Here is an 11,619-nt window from a genome sequence, read left to right as displayed (position 1 = left end):
CGCCCCGATTCGTTAGAAGGGGGAACGGAGACACCCTACTCCAGTCTGCTGTTGGGTTTATCGTCACTGTCTAAAATGATCCACAATTATGTGTAGAGAACTGGTAGGGGATTCAGGGGTAAAACTGGTAGGGGATTCAGGGGTAAAACTGGCAAGGGGTTCAGGGGTAAAACTGGTAGGATGTTCAGGGGAAAACAGGTAGGGAGTTCAGGGGTAACTGGTAGGATGTTCAGGGGAAAACAGGTAGGGAGTTCAGGGGTAAAACTGGACAGGTAGGGGGTTCATGGGTAACTGATAGGGTGTTCATCGGTAAAACGGGGTTCAGTGGTAACTGATAGGGGGTTTTAGGGGTAAAACTGGTAGGGGAATCAGGGATAACTGGTAGGGGGTTTAGGGGTAAAACTAGTTGTTGGTTCAGGGGTAAAACTAGTTGTTGGTTCAGGGGTAAATGGTATGGGGTTCAGGGGTAAAACTGGTTGGGGGCTCAGGGGTAACTGGTAGGGGGTTCAGGGGTAAAACTGGTTGGGGGCTCAGGGGGAAACTGATATAAATGGCAGGTAGGGGTGCAAATATTTACCCTTTTTTTACCCCCTGTTGCAGGTGGAGCTGGGTGAGTTTGGAGTTCGGAGCGGTGCGTGGTGTCCGACCCCGGCCTCATGATGATGAAAGGTCTGTCCAGCAGCCGCAGCCATCACCACATGGTGGCCTGCGACCCCTCGTACGACCCCTCGTACGACCCCCTGGGTCACCATGGCGACCGCAAGCCCTACCTCATCAGCCAGATCGAGGCTCCGCCCCCTCCGGATCATCCGTATTACGCGACGCGGAACTCGTATCAGCCAGACTGCGTGGTGCCTTATGGGACGTTTCCTCGTCGCCACTACAGCACAAGCCATGAACCCAAGGACGAGGGCGCCGTGGTGCCCTACACGGGCGGCGTGGGGGCCCCGGCGAAATGCCAGCGTGTGCCCGTCAACCTGCTCGAACATCTGGATCGGCAGCTTCCGTTACCACGGGACGGATATCACACGCTGCAGTACAAACGTGCCGCAGCTGCCGCCGCCGCTTTGGAGCAGCGGAACGACAGTCCCGGGCGCATCCGGCACCTGGTGCATTCGGTACAAAAACTCTTCACCAAATCGCACTCGCTGGAGGGGCCTCACCACGGTGGGCACGGGCACGGGAAGAGCAGCATGAACGGAAGCAAACCCGGTCCGGAAGGAGAGAACACCCCGACGCCCACGCCGCGCCAACGCAAGCGCAGCAAAAGCCGCGAGCGCTGCAAGTCAGCCGAGCCGAAGCAACGCACGCCGCCTTCGGGATACTGGAGCTCGGACGAGCTGGAGCGCGACGTGTGCCCGCTGAGGCACGTCGCGCCCGGCATCATGACCGTAGGACGACACCCGGAGCGGGCACAGTCGCAGTACTTCCTGGAGGCGTGCGGAGCCGAGCCCATGCTGAAGAACTCCCGCAGCAGCAGCGACGTGGCAAAGTGTGCCACGTGCGTCATCCCACCGCCGACCCCCGACGCCACCCAGCTGGCCAAGAAGAGCTCCTGGTCGTCCTCTCTTACGGTGAGCAGGGCACGCCAGATGTACCAGCACGCCGCCATAAATCTAGATAAGGCGCTAGTGAAAGCAGAGGCTTGTCAGCAGGAGCGCACATGCCAATTCTTGCAGGTACGACAAATCCGAGCTGAAGAACTGCAGCTCCCTTTTCTCTCCCTTCGCCCCCATGCCTACCTCACCCACCCTCACCCTCACCACCACCCTCACCACCCTCACCACCACCACATCCTCCTCCTGGTCCTCCTGCGCTCTCCTGCAGAGAGGATCTGCTTTCATGAGTTTTGAGTTCTGCTGAGAAGTAAGTGCTGATCACTAGCCGCCTTACTTTGGAGTTAGAAGATCATGAGTTAGTTCTGCTTCACTTCTGATTTCTGCATGACTGAGCACACACTCTACACGGTCAAAAGTATACGGACGCCCCTTCTAAGTCATGTGTTTCAGCCACAACAGTCGCTAACAGGTGTAATAAATCAATTCTGAAAAGGCAAGGTTTGGGGAAGGCCCTTTCCTGTCTGTTCCAGCATGTGGAGTTTTAGGGGGTTTAGGAGTAAAACTGTAAAACTGGTAGAGGGTTCAGGGCTAAAACTGGTAGGGAGTTCAGGGGTAACTGGTCGGGGGTTGAGGGGTAACTGGTAGCGGGTTCAGGCACAAATTCCTACACACAGACACTTGAATCCTGTTAGAAGACTTTCATCCCACCTTCAATTATTCATTCCGTCCCAAAGCTTTCCAGAAGTGCAGCGGCGCAACGACGCAGCGCCGCATCACATAATCAATTATTCAAATCGCAGCTCCGGTGAGTGCTAGCACGTCAGGGATACACACGCTAGATGGATTCCCGCTGCTAATTCGCAAATCGAGAGGGGGGCATTTAATGCACAGGCTGTCTGAAATGTCCCCCAGAATACCAACTGTATCGGACACTAATGCTCAGAGACCGATATGCTAGATGGTCTGTATGACCAAAAGTATGTGGACACCCCTGTTAACTGTGGCAGCCACGCCCATTTTCAACATCAAATATATAAAATGCGAACATTATGGCAGCAGTTTGAGGAAGGGCATTGCTTGAACCTGTTCCGTCTTGGTCCAGTTCTCTCTCCTTCTTTCTCTGTCATTGCTGTCGACACCCTCACCCCCGATCGAGGAGGTTCGAGGGTGTCACATGCCCACCTCCGACTTGCATGCAGCCACGGATCGCTTCTTTTCACCTGCTAGGGGAGGAGTCATGTGCAGACGCCTCGGCCAGCAGAGGTTGTAATTACGCAACTGCAAGGAACCCTATTTTAGTCAGCATCCCTCCAGTTTAAACTGGTCAGTAAACACCAGACCTGCGTAATTATCTGCATTTGGGGTCAGTTTGTATGACCTTGAACTTTCTAACCCTGTTTACTTATTTTATACGACTCAAATGTACCGCCAAAGCCACCAGGATGCTAACAGGACCAGTGGAGTGATACAGGTCTGGAAAAAACCCGTCCGAACATTTTTCAGCCAATCAGATTGCGTATTTCTAGTGAACACATACAGAGATGATACAGGAAACATTGATTTGGGGGGTTTTTTAAGATCAGAGACGCTAAAAGCGACGTAGCAAGTGCGATTTGGCGTCGCGCATGGCCACTCGGGCCCCCCGCCGTCCCTCTGAAGAGAGAATCTCCTCGATGTTCTCGCTCATGCTCAGAAATCGCGTCCTTTTCTCCCCCGTCCGTGCTGGATTCGTAGCCCGGTTGCTATAGTAACTGTGAATGACGGGGATTTTTCCGCCGAACAGTCGAGGACGTGAAGAATGGCGGGATGGCGCTCGGGTTAATCCCACTCCAGTGCCGGAGGATCCTGCTGCCAAATCACCCCTAATGATGTTTGCCGAGCGTGTCTAACAGCTCCGAGGGCTTCCTATAAGTTTGTTTGAGCAACGCGGGCGTGTAGCGTGCCCCAAAGAGGATTTTAGGGTGTAGGTATATGATATACGGCCTAAAGCGTGGCCGTGGGGACGCCAGACCGGGAGCTTGTTGGACATCCCGTTTCGAAACTAGATTCCCTAGTGTGTCTGTGATGATTTGTGCCTGGCTCGCAGTAGACATTCCAGGTCATCCCAGTGGGGTTAAAATTCACGAACCTTACTTTGTGCACAAGGGCCCGTCCCAAAACTCTTGCCAAAAAGCTTTAGCTATATAATTTGATCTGTAAAATATATTGTAAGTCAGCAATGGGTGGGCTGAAACAACTGAACTTAATATAAGAAGTAGGAGTGTCCTTGTACTATCATACACCAAGAGAACAGTAAAGTCTGTAATGACTAACCACCAGAAAATCGGTCTGTTAGCTGGATTATCAGTTTTTGCTTGATGTTTCATTTGCAGATGAAGCTACTCTGACTTGATCACTTGATTGGTAAGATGGGACGTTTAATTTTCTTGATGAGAGTGGTTTTTTGTAGAGTGATGATCTATTGGGGATGAGTTTTTGGACTGGTGTCTTGAACCGAGCTCTTCATCATCATTAAAACAGCATTTTTAAGCGTCTTTGAGTATCTTGAAAAGCGCTATATAAATAAAATGTATTATTATTATTATTTTCTGGAGCTCAGACGGCTCAGTGGTCTGAAACGCCAGAGGGAGGGGAGGCTGGAAGGGGTTTCACTTCCTTGACGGTGCAACAGCGACTCCTCTGGCCGAGGATAGAAGTACAGGATGGGTAGCGTGGTCCTGATGCTGGGATGCGTCATATAAATGCGCATGCAATGGAGACATGATCGCTCCGTCTTTCCGCTGCGGTTCCGTTCCTCGTGGCGTCGGTGTCAGCGTGCGTTCAAGCTCTTGTCGATGCTCGGCGGCGTTTTTTTAATTCGCCACCCGTCTGTATGTACCATGTTTGTGTGTGGGCACCCGTTTTATCCTCCTTCCGCTGACTGCCTTTTATACTCGCTCTGACGCCAGGGCCACCCGTTTCCCTGGAAACGCCAGCTCGGCCGTGATTCACATTGTGGTGGAGGAATTCGTAACCGTGGGATTTTTCGCTCTGTGCCGCGTGAGAAACCGTTTTTACAAAGGAGCCGCCGTGCTGCGTCGTCAACGTACCCAACCTGGAACTGCCCGCTTCTGTTAGTGCTAGACTGGAAAGTGTTTTGTGAATCTGACGGCTTCGAGATGTGGGTTGGTGTGACGTTAGCGGTGGTGGCGCAACTATAATTACCGGATAGCAAAAAAGATGGGTTTAACTGGTTATGCTGGTGCCAGGCCAGTCATCGCGTAGGTCGGTGCTTGGTCAGTGCTTGGTCAGTGCTTGGTCGAGCTGGTTATGCTGGTCAACCACCACATTAAGGCTGCTCATGCTTGTTGGCCAGTCTGGTTGAGCTGTCTATGCTGGTTAAACTGGTTAACCAGTCTGTTCTAGTTGTGTTTTATGAATTGTTGTGTAGTTGTGACTCCAGATTTGGGCGGAGCGCTTCCTCTGGTTTGAAGCTCTAGGTACATCGATCACAGAAGCGTCATAAAAACGACTGTGACCTCTGACCCCGTAGGTACCTCAGGACGATTGGGGGGGTTTCCCCATGGGTAAGGACGAGGACATCCCGTGCAGGCGCATGCGCAGCGGCAGTTACGTCAAAGCCATGGCGGAGGACGACAGCGGCGATTCGGACGGAAGCCCCAAACCCTCGCCCAAGATGCAGGCCAGACGGGCAAGCTACCTCAAAGCCACGCAACCGTCCCTCACCGAGATGACCACGCTCAAGTACGTGCACCACATCACATCACACTATAGACAGGAGTCCAAAAGAGCGCAAGTGTACGTTCATGTGCAGGGCCATGCTAGAGCTCTTCTAAACAGGCTTCTTACGTGATGATGTGAGAGAGAGCACGTGCTAGTCTGCGGCTCTCCTCGGTCAGGGCGGTGTTCCACTGACAACATCCTTGTTGTCCATCATTCATTCAGAAGGAGTGTCCCAATACTTTTGTCTATGTAGTGCAGTTACTGAGAATAATTATGTATTAGACATACACACCAAAGGCTTGATGTTCAATCAGGAAACCGACCACCCACACAACACACACAACACACACAACACACAACACACACACACACACACACACACTGCTGATAAGACGACACATCGCCTACAGCTGCAGCATCAGCAGCCTGAGCATCACTGAAAGACACACACACACACACTAACACACACACACACTAACACACACACTCAGTGACGGCGCTGACAGTTATCCTCCCCCACAGCGTCTACTCCGTGTAAAATCAGAATCATTTGGATCTCCATGACTCATGTCACTGTCATTGAATAAAGAAATAAATCCTGCTTGCCTTTATTTGATTGGCTGAATGTTCCTCAAACCCCAGCTGAGATCTTCATCATCAAAGAATCGAACATTAGGGAAATAGTTCAGGTGGTATTGGGTCCTGCAGAACCCTGGTCACTCTGGATCCTGCAGACACCTCATCACTCTGGATCCTGCAGACACCTCGTCACTCTGGATCCTGCAGACACCTCGTCACTCTGGATCCTGCAGACACCTCGTCACTCTGGATCCTGCAGACACCTCGTCACTCTGGATCCTGCAGACACCTCGTCACTCTGGATCCTGCAGATCCCTAGTCAACCGAGTCTGTCATGCTTTCTCTGGGTCCCACAGTTTCCTTCAGCCTACTAAGAACCTTCAGAAGCTGGATTGGCTACGCTAAATTGCATTCATGATACCATGTGGTGTACTGGTGCCTTAAACATGACCGGTGTCTTGGAACTTGAACTGGTTCTTCTTAGAACCTTGTTGCGTTCCTTTTCCTTCTACAACCTGACACGCCCATGGACGTCGTCATGGTTCGTGCTGAAAAAACCCACTGTTCTTTGGTGCTAGCTTGGAACCCATTTGGTAAAAATGTGCCGAAGGGTTCCAACTTAGATGTGCAAACTGGAACGCAACTTGTGAGATCAAGGAGGATCTCAATCAGTTAGAGAAATAAAAGAATGAAAGACTGAATTAATGAGTTGGGTAAATCCTATCTAGGGAACCAAGTTCTCCAGGGCCAGCTCCATAAAGACATGGTTTGGTGTGGAGAAACTCCAGTGGCCTCACATTGACCGAAAGCTTCAGGATGAACTGAAGCATTGAGCTAGTGTATCTTCAGTGTTTTTGAATGACCTCTAGGCTCTGCTAGCTTTCTCAGAATTCTCAGAGGTTCTTTGTGTTCTAGCTAACGGTATGATTCTGCACGTTCTTCTTACAGCATTTCTACAGAACATTCTCCGAAGCTGCAGATCAGAAGCCATAGCTATCTGCGGGCGGTCAGCGAGGTTTCAATCAACAGAAGTATGGACAATCTGGACCCCAAAGCTCTTCTCTCGTCTGCCCAGTACCGCTCGCGCAACGAGAGCTACATGAGGGCTATGAGCACCATCAGCCAGGTTAGTGACCTGTCACATGACCTGATGAACCGTATCTCCATATCTCCATCATCAATTAGTGTTCACTTGTTTTTAATCCTTCCTCCCTCCTCCTGTTCTCCCATCTCCTGTCCGCCGGTCACGGTGAAGGTGAGTGAGGTGGAAGTGAACGGTCAGATCGAGGCCGTTTGTGAGAGCGTGTTCAGCGAGTCCAAGGCGGCGGTGGATGCTCTGGACCTGCCGGTTCCCGGATATTTTCGGATGAGGAGTCACAGCTACGTCCGTGCCATCGATCAGGGCTGCTCTCAGGATGAAGACGGGCCCTTACTCCCAGCATCCCCACCGCGGACCACCACCACGGTCCGGACCATCCAGAGCAGCACAGGTAGGTCTACACACACACACACACACACACACACACACACACACACACACACACACACACACACACACACACACAGCCAACGTCCTTCTTTAAGAGCTGAAAATCAGCTCACAGCTCTTAGTAGGAAACTTCAGCTCTGCTCTGACCCTTCTGTAGATTTGGGCTCTGTGCTGAACCCTCCATGCTGGATGCTGTCGGCTGTATTGGGGCAGATGGCATATCTGTGCCAGTCTGGCACTCAGCAGTGTTTTGAATAGCCAGAGGGGAAGATGGTGGAGTTTTCAATGTCAGTCCTGACAGCTTCCTCTATCAATGTTCTCATAAAGTAATATAAGTGTGGTGTGAGCAGCTGAAAGACCCACACACTGCTGGTTTGAGCATCGGGTAACACACACGCCATCCTCATGACTGTACCCATCAAATCCGGTTCTGCTCTCCACTTGCTAACTAACTGTAGTCTCGCCAGAGAGCTTCAGTAATAAGCTCTGGCGGATGTGACAATGAACTCCAGTCTCTGAAAATGAACCAATCTATATGCATTAGATCGTTCTGATCTCCGATTTGATTAAATTAGGGAGTTATACAGTTACCTAATGAGAGATTAGACCCCTCAGCACTCATGTGGGACTGTCACCAGAAGGACAACGTGAGAATTATCCTCTCAAGTCTGGAATCCTCGTTCTTCAGCACTGGAGTGTGTGATTCCGTCAGAGAGACCATCTCACCCTGTGGTTCCTCCTGTAATAGCAGTAAAGCATGTCCACTTTCTTGCTGGAGATGACATGCAGACGTCAGGTAGTGGTCGGTTAAGATTGAAGGTGGGAAACGTACGTAATTGGCAGACTGTTTCTTCCAGGCGGTTTCACAAAGTACCTGGACAAGACTGAAGTATGTCAGGAATAAATCCCCACTTTCTGCTCAAACTGTGCTCATCAGCGTATTAGCACTACACCACAAGACATCACAGACAGAGTCCCTGCTGTGTTGAGAACGGTCCATCTTCTGGACATTGGGCATCATATGGTCTTTTTCAGCAGTCCATCAGTCAAAAATTGGAGTAAAGTTTGTCAATAAAATCACATTGTAGAGGTTATTACAAACTGTGATGAAGAATGTATGATTGTTTGTAATTGCAGAGACCCAGGTTTGAATCTCACGAGGTGCCATTGGTCTGGTTGTGTACTCTATGTCCACAGTTCAGGTTGAATTATTATTATTTCGTCATTACTTTTGTATTATAATAATGATTATTGTTGCTGTTGTTGTTATTATAATTATTTAAGGCTGTAAAGTGGATTCCGAATGCTGGAGATCATGTGGATAGTGTTTCTCCAGAACATTCTGTCTTCCATTAGGTCTTCATACTTCGTAATGGCTTTTTTATTGTTCTACTTATTGCACACATCCATCTTGTCACTGGCTGTCCTCTTTCTCTTTTACCTTCAGCTTTTCCAACAAATTGTTTCTTATCATAATATGTCCAAAATAAGAGAGCTTCATTATCCAGGCTTTTAGTGAAATATAAGGTTTAATTTAGTCACCAGCAACCAAGTTCAAAGACATCAATGTTCCTCCTGTTCTGCTTTTTACTGCAAAATAATCTCCAGACCTTGATGACCATTTTACAAATGTATGGCTTTCATGAGCGATTTTAGCGATTAGCTACACGTTTACTGTGCTGAGTGACGCAGACGTTCTGATTACGGTCCAATTAAATGTATGCAAATGTTTTCTGGCATCGGTTGCAGATCAAGTGTAGCTCGAGTGCTCGTTCTAATTTTTACAAAGCGGTTTCTTTAATGAGCATGAAAATGCACTTTGGCTTTTGCTTTCCAGACTGAGAACTCCATCACCCTGCATTGTTCTGCATCAGATGCGCTGTGATTCTCCGTCTGTGAAAAAAACAACAGATCTGTATTTATGTAAGAGTGCACACATTATTCACTCTCATTTCACCCCTCGCTCTCTCACTGCTCGCGTCCTAATGAAGGCTGACTCATATCCGACTGTTCAGTGAGGAGGCGTTTCGGTGAGTCTCCACAAATACCAGCTTTGTACAAAACGGGGCTATTTCAGGAAACTCCATGAGCTGTCGCGGATGTTCTTCGTAAAGTATTTTTATTTTCTTAATTCTTGTTTTATCAAATGCAATTAGGTTCATCGTTGTCACCCAGACTAGTGCTACTCAAGTTCAGATCTGACCCAACTTGCAGCCTACAGTGTATGGCCAAAACTTACGAAGACACCCATCTTATTTTTTGGTTAATTTATATCAAGATTTCAGATCAAATCAATTATAGAAAATAAATTATATCCTTCTAAATTTGTGGCAACAGTTTGGGGAAGTCTCTTTTTTCTTCGTCCCAGCATGTTTGTGAAGACATGGGGTTGACAAGTTTGATGTGTAGGAACCTCAACTCTATTTTACCCCTTTGGGAGGGTGACACGGTGGCTAAGTGGGTAGCACTGTTGCCTCACAGGTCCTGGGTTCGATCCCCAGGTGGGGCGGTTCCGGTCCTTTCTGTGTGGAGTTTGCATTTTCTCCCCGTGTCCGTGTAAATTTCCTCCGGGTGCTCCGGTTTCCTCCCACAGTCCAAAAACATGCAAGTGAGGTGAATTGGAGATACAAAATTGCCCAAGACTGTGTTCAATATAATCTTGTGAACTGATGAATCTTGTGTAATGAGTAAGTACCGTTTCCTGTCATGAATGTAACCAAAGTGTAAAACATGACGTTAAAATCCTAATAAACAAATAAACAAACACCTTTGGGATGTTATGGAACGTTAATTACAGGCCTTTCTCGTCCAATAGTGCCTGACCTGTCAAATGTTTTGACAGAATAGGCACAAATTCCCACAGATTGCTTTAAAATCTTATGGAAAGCCTTCTCTGAAAACTGGGGACTGTTATAGCCGCAAGATTACCAAGGTTTGAAATGGGTTGTCCAACTAGTCTATGGTCAGGTGTCCACATTCTTTTGGTCATGTATGATGAACAGAATTTTAATTCGATTTTCCACCAGAATTCTTTGTGTTTGTTCACAGGTTTGATTTGGTACATTTTCAAAACAAACCCAGTTTGTTTATAGCAGCTAATTCTGACTACCACACAGTTTGTACAGTTTAAAAATGCAGTGCTGAATATTTTACCCTTCCTAACCTCTCCAAATAAGAAGGAAATATTCGGTTCAGTGTGTTTGAAGATGATGAAACAGAATTGTAAAAGCTTTATGATCAAAGCACCTCAAGTCGTGCTGGTGCGGTTCGTGAAAGCTCGACTCCCTCAGCTATAGATTTATAGATTAGCCATTACCAGTGTCCTGAGGCTCCCAAATTTATCTGCCCTGATGTTTCTTAGTCGGGTTTTATGTACTTTGTGTGCACATAGGACTTTAGGAGGCGCTTATAAAGCTGCCAAAACAAAAACAAATTACTAATTTACACGGTAGCTATGAGTAAAATGCTAACGCAGAGCTAACATGTTAACTGTGCAACTGTGATGAGTTAATTGCAGCAAAAATCACCTATATTGGTAGTTTTAATCGAACAGTGTAATAAAAGTTGCTGATATTTTCTCTTTATGTTTATCATAAAATCCGGGATTATTTTTAAAGCTTTTTAACTCCAATTAGCCTCAAATAGGGTTGCCAGTCGTTAAAAATGAACGTAAATTGGTGATTTAGTCGCTTTATCTAAGCCACATTAATAGTTCCTCCGTTCCCGTCCGTTTTTAAATTTAATAATATATGTTTTTAATTGACACCAGTTTGATTGTTTAAGATAGGATAGTGTGTGTGGGTGTATTAGTATTTTACATAGTGCCCCAGTTCCACCAGTATGAAGTGTGTGTGGCAGCTTGGAGTGTTATAAGAGCCACTGTGCTGTTCTTTTTTGCTGTATACTGCCCTCTAGTGGTTGTTCTGGAAGACGGCATGAAACTGAAGACGTGCAGTTATTTTCTTAACACACCCACACACACACACACACACACACACACACACACACACTGGCATCTGCATGGTAAAGCCCACTGGGTGCTCCACAGAATAGCAGGATTATGTCAGACTTGTTGTGGGATACGAGCTTGTTACGAGCTCTTGCTTGTTTGTACTGAGCAGTATGAAACATGGTGCATTCATGCAACACACACTGTATTTGTTGCAGAGGATTCAGTGGAGCTCTGTTAATGATTTATTTTAATAAATACATACAGTACAAATCCGGCCTGTCATGCTCATTTATGCAGGGGTCTTAAATAAAACCAGT

At 47.8% G+C, this 11,619-nt stretch overlaps 1 protein-coding gene across 4 annotated transcripts in view; it reads left to right on the top strand.

The window, feature by feature from the left end:
* Window positions 1-653: 653 nt before the first annotated feature.
* dlgap1a (discs, large (Drosophila) homolog-associated protein 1a) overlaps window positions 654-11,619 on the top strand; it is a 16,409-nt gene continuing 5,443 nt past the window's right edge. For 2 of the 4 annotated variants that reach the window (XM_062987323.1, XM_062987325.1), the window contains exons 1-4: window positions 654-1,679; window positions 5,092-5,303; window positions 6,810-6,987; window positions 7,117-7,351. In XM_062987323.1, the coding sequence (XP_062843393.1) occupies window positions 657-1,679; window positions 5,092-5,303; window positions 6,810-6,987; window positions 7,117-7,351 (1,648 nt within the window). In that variant the 5' untranslated portion in view covers window positions 654-656. Of the gene's footprint in view, window positions 1,680-5,091; window positions 5,304-6,809; window positions 7,352-11,619 lie in introns of all 4 variants that reach the window. The other 2 variants (XM_062987324.1, XM_062987322.1) reach the window with 2 other exon arrangements.

This window comes from Trichomycterus rosablanca, chromosome 25, assembly GCF_030014385.1.
Source record: "Trichomycterus rosablanca isolate fTriRos1 chromosome 25, fTriRos1.hap1, whole genome shotgun sequence".
NCBI classification, from domain to species: Eukaryota; Metazoa; Chordata; class Actinopteri; order Siluriformes; family Trichomycteridae; genus Trichomycterus; species Trichomycterus rosablanca.
The sequence above is the reverse complement of the archived record's forward strand: the minus strand, read 5'-3'. Positions and strand labels throughout refer to the sequence as shown.